The sequence below is a fragment of the Myotis lucifugus genome, unplaced genomic scaffold (genome assembly GCF_000147115.1).
Source record: "Myotis lucifugus unplaced genomic scaffold, Myoluc2.0 scaffold_18, whole genome shotgun sequence".
Classification (NCBI taxonomy): Eukaryota; Metazoa; Chordata; class Mammalia; order Chiroptera; family Vespertilionidae; genus Myotis; species Myotis lucifugus.
In genome coordinates this window covers 12216287-12233051 of record NW_005871066.1, presented here as the reverse complement: position 1 = coordinate 12233051, position 16765 = coordinate 12216287, and the positions used below count along the sequence as shown (strand labels likewise).

At 36.5% G+C, this 16765-nt stretch overlaps 1 protein-coding gene across 3 annotated transcripts in view; it reads right to left on the bottom strand.

Annotated features, from left to right (window-relative positions):
- Positions 1-16765, bottom strand: part of RSBN1L (round spermatid basic protein 1 like) — a 55454-nt gene that overhangs the window by 17685 nt on the left and 21004 nt on the right. For 2 of the 3 annotated variants that reach the window (XM_023751108.1, XM_006085418.3), the window contains one exon: positions 14957-15594. In XM_023751108.1, the coding sequence (XP_023606876.1) occupies positions 14957-15594 (638 nt within the window). Of the gene's footprint in view, positions 1-13284; positions 13393-14956; positions 15595-16765 lie in introns of all 3 variants that reach the window. The other variant, XM_023751107.1, reaches the window with a different exon arrangement.

Genomic DNA, 16765 nt, shown 5'->3' with positions numbered 1-16765 from the left:
CTCAATCTCATCTGATTTTGTAAGCTAAGCAGGGTCTGGCCTGGTTAGTACTTGATAACCTACTAGAATTTATATATTTAAATTTAAAACTAAATTTTGCAAATTAAATTAAAGTCATCAAAATGTTAGTTTGTGAAACTAATTTAAATATTAAAATACATTGTAATATAACTTTTTTTAAAAAATATATTTTATTGATTTTTTTACAGAGAGGAAGGGGCAGGGATAGAGAGTTAGAAACATCGATGAAAGAGGAACATCGATCAGCTGCCTCCTGCACATCTCCTCCTGGGGATGTGCCCGCAACCCAGGTACATGCCCTTGACCGGAATCGAACCCGGGACCTTTCAGTCTGCAGGCCGACGCTCTATCCACTGAGCCAAACCGGTTTCAGCGTAATATAACTTTTAATTATATACCATTCAAAACTTTCTAGCTTAATAACCCAATACTTCAAACATATACTAAATCAATTGGAACCAATTATTTAATATTTTAAGCATGGAAAATTACATATAACAATGTATTCAAATTCAAAAAGTATATACCTCTTAATAAAATATATAAATGGCACTTAAGCTGCTAAAACAAAATATAAAAATATAATCCATACAGTTTTCACACAAAAAGTAAATACTTCTTGATTTAAGTGGCAACTATTTTACTCCAATACTATATATATATATATATATATATATATATATATATATATATATATATATATATATATCAAATAACAGTTTCCCCTATTACATGGAATAAAAGTAAATCTACAATATCATAAGAAATTTTTTAAAAAGCTCAATTCTCCAAAACTCATCCATCCAACAATTAAAACTAAAGGGAAGTGGGGTGGGGGAGGAAACAGGTAAGGTTTGAAAGACTTTCTAAAGAGCCAAAATATATACCAACAAAGACCATGACTCTTAAAAGGATATTCTTATTACATATATATGTTTCTACATTTAGCATTATTCTAACTAATCTTTAAAATAATAAAAATTAAAAAACACAAATTTACAAAGGGGAGGAGGGCAAGAGGCAAGCACAGCTACAGCTCCCGTAAGACATCATGACAAATCAAGACAGAAAATAAAGAATTAAATTAAGCTGCATATGCTCAATAAAAAGACTATCTTTATTGAAATCTTAGTACTTAAAATTAGATGCTGTATTGTCTAAAAAAATCATCTGAAAACCTCACACCCTGATGACAATGGACATGAGCTTACTATATTTCTATTCCCTTCAGTAAAAATTAATCTACCCATGAGCTTTCTGATAGTTAAAAAATTAACCTGAAAATTTGAAAACATGTCATTGCTTTAAAACGTATTCTATATGCTTCCTAAAAGAGAAATGTAGTTATAGAGTATACATACATACTCCCAATTTAGGTATAGCATTCTCAAAAGATAACACAATAAAAGGTAGTAATGATATTTATATAGTATTTGCAAGCACTTAATTTAAATAGTAAGTTTATATTTAGTGGTTTTGAACAGATGTTTTATCTAAATCTCTCTACAGTCCCTGTACCCCCCCCCAAAAACCTACGACCATTATAAAACTGCTTTTTTGCGTTCCCCCTCATATTTATTCTACAAATGTTATAAAGGGAAAAGAAAAAAGCAGAAAATGGGAGACTTCTTATGCCCAGTGCCAATGTGTCCATAAAAAAAATCTCAGAAGTTTTAGTTAACGGGAAATGAACTATTTAATTAAATTATGTTTAAACTAAAATCTTATTTATTATTTCTCATATAAAATAATCTTAAAAAACAATTTATGATTCTGAGGTTGGCTTGTTACAAGAAGAAAAAAGGAGCTTTACCAAAAGGAAATATATTGCCAAATATAAATCTCTAATCTTTAATATTGCTTTCTCTTATTTAACTTATAAAAATTGCTGCAAAAAGGGAAGAAACAAATATGGTAATACATAATTACAAAGCCATGAAGAATGACTCATTGAAACAGTGTGTTGTTTCCCTAAATGTGTTCCCTAATGTGTCAGTCTCTGAAAAGAGGTTTCTATAGTCAAATAAGTTTGGAAAACTCTTCCTGTCTAGGAAGTTCACCACCCACATTGGCTATTAAAGTTTCTGAGAAGTCACAGTAAATAAACATAACTTATTTGGCCCAGCATTACATAATTTATTTTGACTTTAAACTCTGTTTTTCTTAAAGTTGCTTTAGTACACTTAGCTGTACCCAAGATATTAAAAGTTACAAAGAATAATTTAATAGTGATCCATAAGTCATTCAATATTGATAACTCCCTTTCTTCCCCTAGAAGTTATAGATGTTTCTAGCTAGTATAAGCACCAATGTGAAAAAAATACAAAAGTAGGATAGTTATTAGAGCCAAAAATTTAAGGGGTTGAGGGAAGAAGAGGCTGTTGGTTCAATTTCTTCTGGTTGGTTTCATAGTGGTGGTGAGGGTGAGGTGGGGAAAGGAAGATGAGAGAGGGGAGTCTCTAAAAAACAAGGTCAGCTCATAACACTCTTTGGAGGCAATCCAAACATCTAACATATATGAGTGTGCCACAAGGGGGAGACATTCCCCTTAACACCTGGAATATCTTTTTTTTTAAAAAATAGGTAATAACATTGAATCAACACTTTATTTTTAAAATATCCACATAACTTCAACTAAAATAACAATGAAAATGTTATTACTCATTTTAAAATTCATACAATAAAGGGAAAAGAAAAAGGCTCTCTTTCTCAATTAGATTATCCAGTACCTGCCATAATATTCAAAGATGTGACAGGCACAATTGGTCAAAATAAAATTTAGTACAAAAACAGGCAATGGTTCAAAGACAGCATAGCAAATCATCTTTATTGGCCTAGCACAGCATGAATTCAACAAATATTCCTTCTCTCTCACAGACCAGATTAGGCCTAATAATTGTTTCACTATTAAAAAATTAACCATTTAAGAAACCATCAACAAAACAACAAGAAAGCCCACTGAGGGGAAAACATATATGCCAATGTTATATCTGATAAGGGCCTCATCTACAAAATTTATAGGGAACTCAGACAACTTAACAAAAGGAATATAAACAATCAAATCAAAAAATGGGCAAAGGACCTAAATAGACACCTTTCAAAAGAGGACATTCAGAAAGCCAAGAGACATATGAAAACTTGCTCAAAGTCACTCATCATCCGAGAGATGCAAATCAAAACAACAATGAGGTACCATCTCACACCTGTCAGAATGGCTATCATCAACAAATCCACAAACGACAAGTGCTGGAGAGGATGTGGAGAAAAAGGAACACTCGTGCACTGCTGGTGGGAATGCAGACTGGTGCAGCCACTATGGAAGACAGTATGGAGTTTCCTCAAAAAACTAAAAATGGAACTCCCATTTGACCCTGTGATCTCACTTCTAGAAATATATCCCAAGAAACCAGAAACACCAATCAGAAAGGATATATGCACCCGTATGTTCATAGCAGCACAATTCACCATAGCTAAGATCTGGAAACAGCCTAAGTGCCCATCAGTAGATGAATGGATTAGAAAACTTTGGTACATCTACACGATGGAATACTATGCTGCTGTAAAAAAGGAACTCTTACCATTTGCAACAGCATGGATGGAACTGGAGAGCATTATGCTAAGTGAAATAAGCCAGTCAATGAAGGGAAAACACCACATGATCTCACTCACGGATAATAAAGACCATTATAAACTTATGAACAAAAATAGATACAGAGGCAGAGCTGCCTCGAACAGACTGTCAAACTACAGCGGGAAAGCCAGGGAGGGTTGAGGGGCAGGAGGGGGGGGGTAAGAGATCAACCGAAGGACTTGTATACATGCATATAAGCATAACCAATGGATATAAGACACTGGGGGGTAGGGGTGGCCGGGGGATTGTTAAGGGCGGGGAAAAAAGGAGACATATGTAATATTCTTTGTAATACTTTAAGCAATAAAACAATTAAAAAAAAGAAATATATCTTGTTTCTATGTAAAAAAAAAAATTAACCATTTAATCATGAATTAACACCTTGACTTAAGTTATTTGGTACAAACAACTTAGAACCAGGATAAAATATAAAACAAGATTTTAAAGAGTTTGGGGCAGGGGGAATGGGAAATTAGAATTAAATTGCTTTAGTTTTCACAGGGTTTAGACTGTGTGCTGATTAAATACTGAATGAAATTTCAATATTTAGATAGAAATGTCATATATTCCTTAACAGATAAAATTCCCGATTTACTTGCCTTTTTGCTTTCCTACCATCAAAGAAACAGAACAATAAGTGTCCAAATGAATATTTGAACAAAATAAAGATGTTCGAAATAATAAGATGGATGTGGCAAAATTACTGGCCAAAAATTTTTTCCAAGTATATATATGCGCTCACTTCTGAGTAATATGACTATGCCACTTCGATCATTAAGAAATGACTCTAGTTTTGGCCATGTGACTCTGGCCAATGAGACATTAGCAAACACAACACAAGCAAAAGCTTGAGCACCAGGGATTACCCTCTTTTCTGCTTTATGGAACCCTGCAACTACTACCATGTATATGAGCCCAGGCTAGTCTGCTAGATGATGAGAAAAAACTGATCATCACCCCAGTTGACACTGCACCAACCACCAGGCATGTAAAAATGAGATCTTCAGCCCAGCCCGCATGAGTCAGTGGTTGAGCATCGACCTATGAACCAGGAGGTCAAGGTTCAATTCCGGTTCAATTCCCAGTCAGGGAACATGCCAGGGTTGGGGTCTTGATCCCCAGTGGGGGGTGTGCAGAAGGCAGCCAATCAATGATTCTCTCTCATCATTGATATTTCTATTTCTCTCTCTCCCTTCCTCTCTGAAATATATATATATGTATAAAAAATATATATGTATTTTTTTTTAAAGTGAGGTCTCCTAAGACAAATTGATCTGCCAACTATGAGACATCTGAATTAAGCCATCAAGACCCAGCAGAGCTGACAAAGGTAAGAAGAACTTGAAAAATAATTTTAAACCATTAAGCTTTGAGGGCTTTTGTTTTCTGCAGCAAAAGAAGTGATATAGATAGGTTACAAACTTTCAGCAAAAATCTGTATGTGTTTCTATTCTCAAATAGATTTTTATTATAGTTGATTGATATTACACCACTCACCTCAGAGCCGCATTAGAGAAATAACATGAATTATTAACACAACTAGTGGCCTGGTGCACGAAATTCGTGCACATTAAAAGGGAATTAATTAGAGGAAATATTTTAATATTGCTATTTGCCCTTTCTCTATAATAGAAGTGTCAGAGATGAAAAAAAATTAGTAAAATGTATATGAAAATCTCCCTCCTGTCAGAGTCTGGGGTGTGCCGCGGGACCCATAGTCAAGTCCCCGCTCACCTGCACGCGCCTCGAAATTGCGCGAGACCCAGACCCTGCTGGCCTCACCCCTGTCAAGCTCCGCAGGGCAGGGGGCGAGGCCTCAGGTCCTGCAGCCTGGCCTCAGGTTCCCCGGCCCTGGTACGAGGGCGTGACAACCATTTGCATATTAGCTCTTTATTATATAGGATATATAATTCCACATGTTCTTCAAACTTTTCAAGCAACTTGTAAGAATATAGATGAAGATGGAAAACCAAAGAACAGGATGACTTGATCCTTAGTCAGTGTCATGTGCGTGTGTGTACACATATATACATATACACAAAAACCTCAAATTAATTTTAGGTGTCTCAAGGATAAAGGCTGAACAGATACAAATGAATGTTTCTGAAAACTACATACAGAGTATAGTACAGAGATAAATACCATCACTATAAAGATCATAGAAATTACTCATAAACTGTCATCTTTTTGTTTCCACAGAATTTATGGCAAATTATTTTGATTGCTCTGATTTTACTATTTAAAATAAAGGGAGAGAGGGGGACTAGTCTCTTCAGGACACAAACCCAGCATGAATATTTCTGGTTTAGGTTCCACAAGCTACTGGTAGTCAGGACCATCAGATTACACAATCTGGGGAATGATAGTCACATTACTGTGAATGGCTGCAGTGACAATTTATGCCACCATACAGTACAGTGGCCATGCTGGTAGCATTTATTCTTTTGGTCTGATCTAAACCCAGAACTGAAATGATGGAAACCTGTCTGAAAATTCAAACTAATGGGTTTTTATTTTTTTAAATATATTTTTATTGATTTCAGAGAGGAAGGGAGAGGGAAAGATAGACACATCAATGATGAGAGAGAATCATTGACTGGCTGCCTCCATGCTCCCTACTGGGGACTGAGCCGCAACCCAGGCACATGCCCTGACCAGGAATCGAACCATGACCTCCTAGTTTATAGGTCGATGCTCAACCACCGAGACGCCCCAACTGGGCATAAATGGGTTTTTATTTACAGTCCAAGCTCCACCATTTGCACAGGTTACAATATTAAAATACAAAAAAAATAGAAAATACATATTTTAACATTATATGCAATCTATTTGATCTATTAAAAATAGTGTTAATTACATATACTCATTACCATTATAATGAAATTTCTTTCTTTGACACTGCTAAATGTATTTTCCAAAGTAAGATTAAATGAAAAGAATAAAGGTCAGATTCCCAATCTTCTCTGTCAACTCACTCTTTTCTCTCTTCTCATACATTAATGAGAAAAGGTTCTACTGAACCTAAACTATTGAACTTAGTTAATGAAAAGTCATCAATGACCAAACCATCAAGCTTTATTTCTGAGCAACCACTGGAACATGAATTGGCTTTATTACCCACAACTTATCTTTATTATGATTGATATTAAGTGAAACTCAATAGCTAATATTGATAACTCCCTTCCCCTAAAATACTAATACACATTAACTCAATTAATATTATCATCTCAACCAATTCTTTTGAAGACAAATTTTCATGTCAGTATGTAGTCTAATTCATATGACATCATCAAAATATATAGCTTCACTATGTGATTCTACTAAAAAGCAGGCATGATAATGCCATAGATAAGGAAGGGGATACTGGAAGAGAAATGAAATACAGGACACATTTTTAATTTCTGAAGATGAGTGTTAACATCACACTCTAAAGGGCGCTCAGAACTTCCAGAAAGAGTGATTAACAAAATGAAGTCCATAAATACCTAGGAGTAGATCTAACAAAAGATGTACAAGATTTGTAGGCTGAAAACCAAAATATATTGAGGAAAAAAATGAAGGGAAATACCATCATCACAGACTGGAAGATCCAATATTATGAAGACATCAATTCTACCCAAGCTTATCTATCATTTCACTGTAATCACAATCAATATCCAGCAGATTTCTCTGTGGAATCTGGTATGCTAACTTTAAAGTTTATGGAAATATAAAGAATCAAGAAAATCTTGAAGAACAGCAAAATTGATACTTATTCTACTAGATATCAAGAAAGTAATATAAAGTCACACCAATTCAGACAAACAAAATAATGAAATTAAAGTGAGCCCAGAAACCCACACCTATGTGATCAACTAATTTTTAACTAAGGTAACAATGCACTTTAATGGAGAGTAATGACTTTTTGGAAAATGGTTGAGGCCACCGAATACCTTATGGAAATATATGAACGTTGATCTTTATCTCATATCATACACAAAAATTAATCCCAAAAGAACTATATAGATTTAAACATGAAAGGTAAAATAATAGTTTCCAGAAAAAAACTAAGGAGAATATATTAAGCAAAGATTTTTTAATAGGATACAAAAAGCACTAATCATAAGTGGGGTGTAAAACCTTATAAATTAGTTTACATTAAAAAAAAACTTCTAATAATTGAAAGACATTCTTAAGAGTGAAAAAATAAGCTACCAAGAGAAAGGAAATATTTGCAATACATGTAGCTAACACAATTCTTATCCACAATAATATATAAAAACTCCAACAAATCAATTAGAAAAAAAAAGCCAATCAGAAAATGGGCCAAAGAGTAGACCAAGTACTTTTACAAAAAGAAGATAGCCAACTGAACTATCTATATATATAAAACCCTAATATGCAAACAGACTGAACGGCGGGACAACCAAACAACTGGCTGCTATGATGAGTACTGACCACCAGGGGGTGTGAGTGGAACATGGCAGGCATTGGCAGCAGGTGACAGAGCGCGGAACATGGTGGGCATCAGCCACGGCGGGATGGTGGAACAGGTGAGCGGGGACACCAGACCAAGGCAGGGGGTTGCTGGTCGCTGTCATCAGGGAGCACCTCTGGTGAAAATTCTTTGCTTCCGTGCACTGCAATCCCGCCCAGGGCTCGCACCTGCTGCCGGCACCGGCCCCGTCAGCTGGTGCAAGTGCTGGCTGCTGGCCCTAATCACCTCTCAGGGATTCTCCACCTCCCCCTGCTCCTGAGGGGCAAATGGGGCTGGCAGCCTCCACTCGCACTCGCTGCTGAGGACGGCCCCACTCGCACCCGCTGCCAGGGCCCAGCACCGGTCCCAATCACTCCACGTCGTCAATGGGTGCAAGCAATGGCTGCCGGCCCAGATCGCTCTTGAGGGCTTCTCCACCTCCCCCTGCCCCTGCCCCTGAGGGGCGATGGGGCAGCAGCTGCCGCTCCTAACCACTGACAGCGCTGGACCCACTTGCACCCACTGCTGGTGCTGGCGGACCCCAATCGCTCCACACCATCAGTGGGTGTGAGTGGGGCCGGCGCTGTCAGCATGTGGGAGCGGCAGGAGTGGGGCTGCCAGCAAACAAGGGACTGGGGGCCGTGGCGGGAGGGGCCAGGAGGGGCCGGGCAGGGGAGGGGAGGATAGGCTGAGATCTGCCCCTGTGCCCACAGCAGCCTCACGGCCCACAGTTCCTTTTAAGGTGCATGAATTCGTGCACCAGGACCCTAGTCATTTTATAAAAAGGTGCTTGACCGCCTCAGTCCTCAGGGAAATGTAAATTAAATCCACAATGAGATACTATTACACAGCCACCAGAAAGCTAAAATGAAAAAGATAGATACTACTAAGTGTAACCAAGAATGTGGAACACTGCTGATAGGAATGTTAATTACTACAGTAACACTAGAAAACCTGCACTATCTGGTAAAGCTGAACATCTGCATACCTTTTGACCCTGAAATTCCAATATTACATTTATATCCAACATATGTTCACCAAAACACATGTACAAAAATATTCATAGCTGCTACAATTATAACAGCCCCAAACTGGGAAGAACTCAAATATCCACCCATAATAAACAAGGATAAATAAAACATGGCATATTCATACAATGGAATACCTTACAGCAATGGGAAAACAAACTGTTGCTACACACAAGATGAATGAATCTCACAAATACAATGCTGAAGGTAAGAAGCCACACATGACAATGTACATACTATTTGATTCTATTATATAAAAGTTCAGAAAAGGCACAATTTATTTTTGGTGTTCAAAGTTAGAATAGTGATAACCCGGGTGTTTATGTATGTGGTGGTAGGGAGCAGGGGTGGGGCAGAATGGTGATAAAGAGGGGTTGGGGAGGGCTCTGGATACTAATGATACTCTACTTTTAAAAATCATGAATGTGTTCACTTTGTAAAGATTCATCAAGTTATACATTTGTGTGCATTTTGTGTACATATTATACTTCAATAAAAAGGTTATTTTTAAAAATCGGTTTTTAAAATCTTTAAAATGTTATTTTATTTTAAATGAAAAATAGAACTACCATATGATCCTGCAATTCCACTTCTGGGTATTTATCCAAAGAAAACAAAGTCACTGCCTTGAAAAGATATATGCAACTGCCATGTTGACTGAAGCATTATTTACAATAGCCAAGACATAGAAACAGAAACAACCCAAGCATCAGCTGATGAATGAATGGAGAAAACACACACACACACACACACACACACACACACACACACACACACACACACAAAGGGGTGGGGGGATATTATTTAGCCATAAATAATAAGTTCTTTTTGCAAGAACATGGATGGACCTCAAGGGCATTACAGTAAGTCAAAAAAGTCAGAGAACCCTAGCCAGTTTGGCTCAATGGATAGAGCATAGGCCTTTGGACTGAAAGGTCCCAGGTTCGATTCCGGTCAAGGGCACATGCCTGGATTGTGGGCTTGATCCCCAATAGGGGGTGTGCAGGAGGCAGCCAATCAATGATTTTCTATCATCACTGATGTTTCTCTCTCTCTCTCTCCCTCTCCCTTCCTCTCTGAAAACAATAATAAATATATTTTCTTTAAAAAGTCAGAGAAAGAGAAATACTACATGACCTCACTTATATGTAGAATCTTAAAAAAAAACTGAACTCACAGATACAGAGAACTGATGTTTGTCAGAAGGGGGAGTGACAAGGGTAAAGGCAGTCAAGGGTACAAACTTCTTATTAGATAAATAAGTCACAGGGATGTCTTGTTCAACATGGTGACTACTAACAACACTGTATTGTATCTATGAAAGTTGCTAAGAGATCAGAGATTAAAATTTCTCATCACAAGAAAAAAAGTTTGTAACTATGTGTGGTGATATGTATTAACTAAACTTTGTGGTAATCATTTTACAACATATACATATATCAAATCATTATGTTGCAACTTAAAATTAATATAATGTTATATCAACCATCTCAATTAAAAAACTCCCACAAAACTCACACTCATTAAGCAGTTACTCCCCTTTTCCCCCTTCCCAATCACCAATTTACTTTCTGGTTCTAATTTACCTATTGTGGATATTTCATATAAATGGAATCATACAACATGTGACTTTCTGTGACTGGTTTCTTTCACGTAATGTTTCAAGGTTCATCCACACAGTAGCAGTAGCAGTATTATATTCCTTTTTATGGATGGATATTTCATTGTGTGTACATACCACAATTTAATCAACTTTGTATCTGCATATGAAGTATTTATGGTAATTTTTTATCATGAGTACCTGTTAAACTCCCTACCATCAATTAACATACTCTTAAAGAGTCTTCGGTCAGAAACTAGTCATCACCTATTCAACAAAATGGAAAGCTGTTGTAATATTGCACTAAGTCAATATAACAACTCTTTGTAAAACCTGCTTTATTCTATAGAACATTTCTAACCACAACTCTTTCAATTGAGTAATATCATTAACATTATTTTGTAGGTGAGGAAACTGAGACGTAAGGACTTTAAGTAGCTATTCAAAGTCATGGGTGATAAATGGCGTAACCAGGACTATACTCCTTCCATTTCCATCCACATCATAACAGAGTTCATTCAGCTACCCACACTAATCCAGACACAACTCACTACACTGACTATAAAATAATTCTATAAATTACAGTTGGAAGCCAGGTTCTCAAATTCAGGACAAGAAAGTCCTCAAGTTATAAACTGGTTTAGCTCTAAATATATGGCTGTACGTTAGTCCTGTAATTCATAAAGCAATTTCCCAAATAGAAAATTGTATAAATGGTTTTCAAAACTCATTTCCTGGAGGGATAACACAAAAATAGGTTAAGAGATAGAGCTTTTAGTGAAAGAGTCAAAGAAATTTTAAATAAAACTACACCAAAAATAAATAAAGAATTTAAAAGATAGCAAAAAATAAAATAAATAAAACTACACCACAATAAGTATGGCTCATTTTGTTCTACTGCTCTCTTCTGGATCCCATTCAGTTTCATAAAGCCAGTGCATATGAACAAACCCAAAGCTACCTCCCAGTCTACAGAAAACACTTCCATGGTCTCCTAAGTTTAAAAACAACAACAACAAACAAACAAACAAACAAAAAAACAAGCAAACTAAGAATCCAGTATGGAGGAAATATCAAATAAGCAGTTCAGGGTAGCTTTTCACTAGATATTCTCCCTTATACCATAGAAATGACTGTATCTGGAGGGTCTTATAATGAAGGCACATGGACCTTGTACAGGTATCTTCCTAACACTGTCTAAAGCTAAAGAGGTAAAAGCAGTCCTTGCAGCTGACAGATCACATAGATATGGGCCAGAGCCACAGCTGGTAATGAAGATGTATCTGCCTGGAGTTTCCTCTGTGTAATATGTATTAGCCACACACCCTGAATAGATGATGGCACCAGGGTAGGCAGCTCTTTAAAGGACTCGAGACCTACAACCTAACCATGTATTGGCACGATTAACGAGTCTTACTATGTCCTTTCATTTAATAGCAAAAGCACAGTTTTTGCCCTGGCCTGTGTTTTCAATGGTTAGAACGTCAGCCCACTCACCAATGGATCTCGGATCCAATTCCCAGTCAAGAGCCCATACCTGGGTTGCAGGTTCAATCCACGGCCTCAGGCACGTGCAGGAGGCAACCAAACAATGTGTCTCTCTGACATCAATGTCTGTCTGTCTGTCTATCTTTATCTCTTTCTCTCCTTTTCTCCCTCCTCCCTCTCCCGCCCTCATTCCCTTCCACTCTAAAAATCAATGGAAAAAATAACCTCAGGTAAGAATTACCAAAACAAAAAAAAAAGGAAAAATCACAGTTTTCATACTGTACTTACTACATAGTTAAGATGAATATTCTTATCATTTAATGAAAATACAATAACCTTGAAAGAGAATTTGGGAAGCAAATCTAAGAATTATGACATTTAGCCTGGCCGGTGTGCCTCAGTGGTTGGGTGTTTACCTAAGAACCAGGAGGTCATGGTTCAATTCCTGGTCAGGGCACATGCCCGGGTTGCAGGCTCAATTCTCAGTGTGGCGTGTGCCAATCAATGATTCTCTCTCACCACTGATGTTTCTATCTCTCTCCCTTCCTCTTTGAAATCAATAAAAAATATATTTTTACAAATAATAATTATGACATTTAAAAGATGACTAAAATAAGCTTGCATAGTATGACAGTGAGAAAGTTTGTAATATGGTGGAAACAAATGGGACTGGAAGTCAAAAGGCCTCGTATAAAAGCTGGCAAAACCCTAGCAGACATATAATAAATGAGAGAGTACTGAAGGACTTTGGACAAGTTATTTCTTCTCTCAGTGTATCTGTCTCCTACTGCTAAAATTAGATTGTAATCAAGATTGAATAAGTTATTATATATGAAGTGCTACAGCAGTTCTTGACACAGTTAATACTCCAGAAATAGTAGACGCTATTACTAGATGCCAGTCTGGTTTTACCAATAAACTTTAATATAATCTCAGACAAGTTACTAATTATTCTGAATTCTATAAAATGATAGGGCTCTAAAAATATATATAAACTCTCATTCTCAAACATATTATATTAGTAATTCCCATACATATACATTAAAACTTTAAATATTACCATATTTTCCAGAATATACACCAAATATACTGTGGAAGCAGGAGGTTTGGTAGGTGTGAAGTGGACATCTGGACTATCACAGACTATCCAGGCTATCACAGGTGGAGACTATAACATGAACACATATCAAATATATATTTATACTCAGAATAAGGAAAAGAGTCCTGGATGAAGACTAAGGAGATTTTGATCTATTCCTGGCACTGCTGCCAACCTTAAAAGAGTAAGTTACGCCTATCTATGTTTGTTTCTTAATGTAAGTTGAGAAAGGTTGGGATAGATGATCACTGAGATCCTTTTGAAATTTTTTTTATTTTTCCTCCTTCCAAACTAGAATGATGTCAATTATTACTTAGAAAATCAGACATTTTAGCACCAATAAATGTGAAAATTGGCTGATTTCCTTGACCTAAGCAGTCCCTGATCCGAGTGAGAGAATACAGCACCGGCCTTCTTTTTTAAATTATTTTATTGATTTGAGAGAGAGAGGAAGGGAGAGGAAGAGAGAGAGAAACAGAGAGAGAGAAACACTGATGAGAGCGAGCAAAATTGGGAGATGGAGCCTGGAACACATGCACGTGCCCTGACTGGGATCCAACTGGCTACCTCTCGGCGCATGTTACAATGCTCAAACAACTGAGCCACCATGGCCAGGGCAGCACTGGCCTTTTAAATGGGCCCACATTCTCTTTCAAAAGCCAGCAAACTTCATTCTGCCTCTTCTTTCTAAAATAATATATAGGCCCTCACTGGTTTGGCTCAATGGATAGAGCGTCAGCCTGCGGACTGAAGAGTCCCAGGTTTGATTCCGGCCAAGGGCACATGCCTGGGTTGCAGGTTTGATCCCGAGGGGGCGTGCAGAAGGCAGCCAATCAATGATTCTCTCTCATCATTGATGTTTCTATCTCTCTCTCCCCCTCCCTTCCTCTCTAAAATCAATAAAATATATATATTTTTAAAAATAAATAAGTAAAATAAAATAGGGTATCCCCCAAAAAAGTATACACAGACTTCGAATATTATAAAGGTAGTGTTTATTAAAATACATTTCATTTTCAGTGTCTATGAAAATTTCATTTCATTTCAACAGCTATCAGCTAAAGTCTGTATACATTTTGGGGGGAACAGCCTGTATAATCACCTTAGAGAAGGGTAAGAAATGAAAATTAGCTCAATATATACAAATATTCTCACATAATCACACAATTAACTAATGATCCTCTTGTTCCACAATATATTTAATAGTCAAAATTTATTCAGTATCTACTATGTGATGGATCCAATACTAAGTACTTTTAAGGCATTGTCACATAAACCAAGAAGATAATTTTAGATGATTTTCAGATAAGAAAACTGTTTGTTGTAAGGAATGGAAAATACATGGCTGAATTCATTTCATTTCCAAGGTAAATCCTTGCAAAAGAAAACAACAGAATCTTAATTATTTCATAAATTACCTTAAGAAAAAAAAATAAGTAGAAACCAATTTAAATTCTGATGTTCACATTTGAGAACACATTTTATTCTTAACATTCCCAAGAGGTTTCATTTCATATATAGTCTTACCTTTTTATTTCAAACCTATAGCGAAATGAGAAACAAAGAACAGAAACTTGTCTAAAACATAATTAAAAGTTTCTTTTTCAAAAAAAAACAACTAAAAACCTCTTACCTGAGCATGAAAATTGGACATAGTTGTTGTCTCTATATCCTTCTTTCCCAAAATCTCCATTTTCACTGGCGAATTGGGAAAATTAAATGAAAAGTAGTCTAAAAAGTCAGGTAAATAAGCAGCTGCCCCATGAACAATACCCATTACATAGAAAGCTGCAGAGTTTTCATTTTCACTGAATACTAGACCCACAAACTCTTCTGCAAACCTCGCCATCTCCACAGGAGACAGGTGAGTGAGTTCATTACTGTAGGCATGGATAACTGATGCACCTCCATTGGGCTGGTGCTCAATATGAATGAGCTGTTTGAACTCCAAAGTGTCCAACCTTCTGAGATTATTCTGAACCCGTGGCTCCTTTAATGAGACAAATGGAAACTCACTGTTCTCTGGAAGTTTGGAACCATAGTTCTTGGTATCCAAATTCTTTCCACCATAATCCTTTATGTTATCATTTAGGATACCTTTGGCTTCTTGATCTTCATCAGATAGCAATCCTGAGCAGATGGTTTGAATAGATTTGCTATACATTTTTGGATGCTTCCGTTTTTCATTCTCTTTGTGTTTCTTTTTCTTTTTCTTCTTTACCTTTTTAATTTGTAAGTCTTCTACATTTGTTTTTGGTTTCTCCTTCCCACCTGTTGGGAAAAATTTTTTTTTGAAACTCCATATTTTAGTTTCTTAAAAAACCATGCTTTCGGAACTGTTTTAAAAATAATAAGCAAAGTTTACTCAAAATTATCTTTGGGACTCATTTTACACAGTATTCATACTCATAATTTATCAGTCTCTTTGCTTCTCTCTCTCTCTCTCTCTCTCTACACACGGGTGTGCGTGCACACACACACATACACACATGCATGCACTAAAGCTTAAGACAAAGTTACACCTTCTGACATGAAACAGATACTCAATCAGTGTTTTTACTGAAGTAATGAAATAAATGAATGTTTTAGAAAGCATAATCTTCAAATTTTAAATGTAGAAAATCAGAAATGAAAAGTTGAATGAAGGTCAATATGAACAATGCCCTCCAGACATTTCCCAATGATATATATAAAAATATATGATGATATATACATGGTGTTCCAAAAAATATATACACACTTTAACAGCTGATAGCTCATTTTTGAAAATGAAATGTATTTTAATAAACACTGCCTTTATAATTATTCAAAGTGTGTATGATGAATTATACAGATATATAGGTCATCATATTTACTTTATCTAAGTTCTTAAAACTGCATATAGGTATCAAGATTTATGAATCATAAAAGGAGAAAAATACTTGCTTAGTATAAAAGCAACATAATTTCTTAGCTTTTTAGCATATTTCCTCCTTAAAAAACTACTCTTGCATCTAAAACGGGCTGTTTAAGATCCACTAGAGTTTACAAAGTTCCCAGTGAAGACCCCAGAAGATACAATAGAGGAGATGACAAAACAAGAATAATCTCTCATGTCTTAACACAAATGATACCCATGTACCAAATAAAGAGCCAGTAGGGGGGGCATGACAGAGGCAGCCGATGGATGATGTTTCTCTCTCTCTATACCTCTCCCTTCCGGGTCAATTCTGGACAAGGGCACATACCTGGGGTGTGGGCTCGATCCCCAGTAGGGGGTGCGCAGAAGGCAGCCAATCAATGATTCTCTCTCATCATTGATGTTTCTATTTCTCTTTCCCTCTCCCTTCTTCTCGGAAATCAATAATTTAAAAAAAAAGAAGAAAAACAGTCTATGCCCAGCGCATTCTCTTTTTTACCTACCATTCTTATCCCTTAAATTATGGGTTTGCTTCCAGTCTAT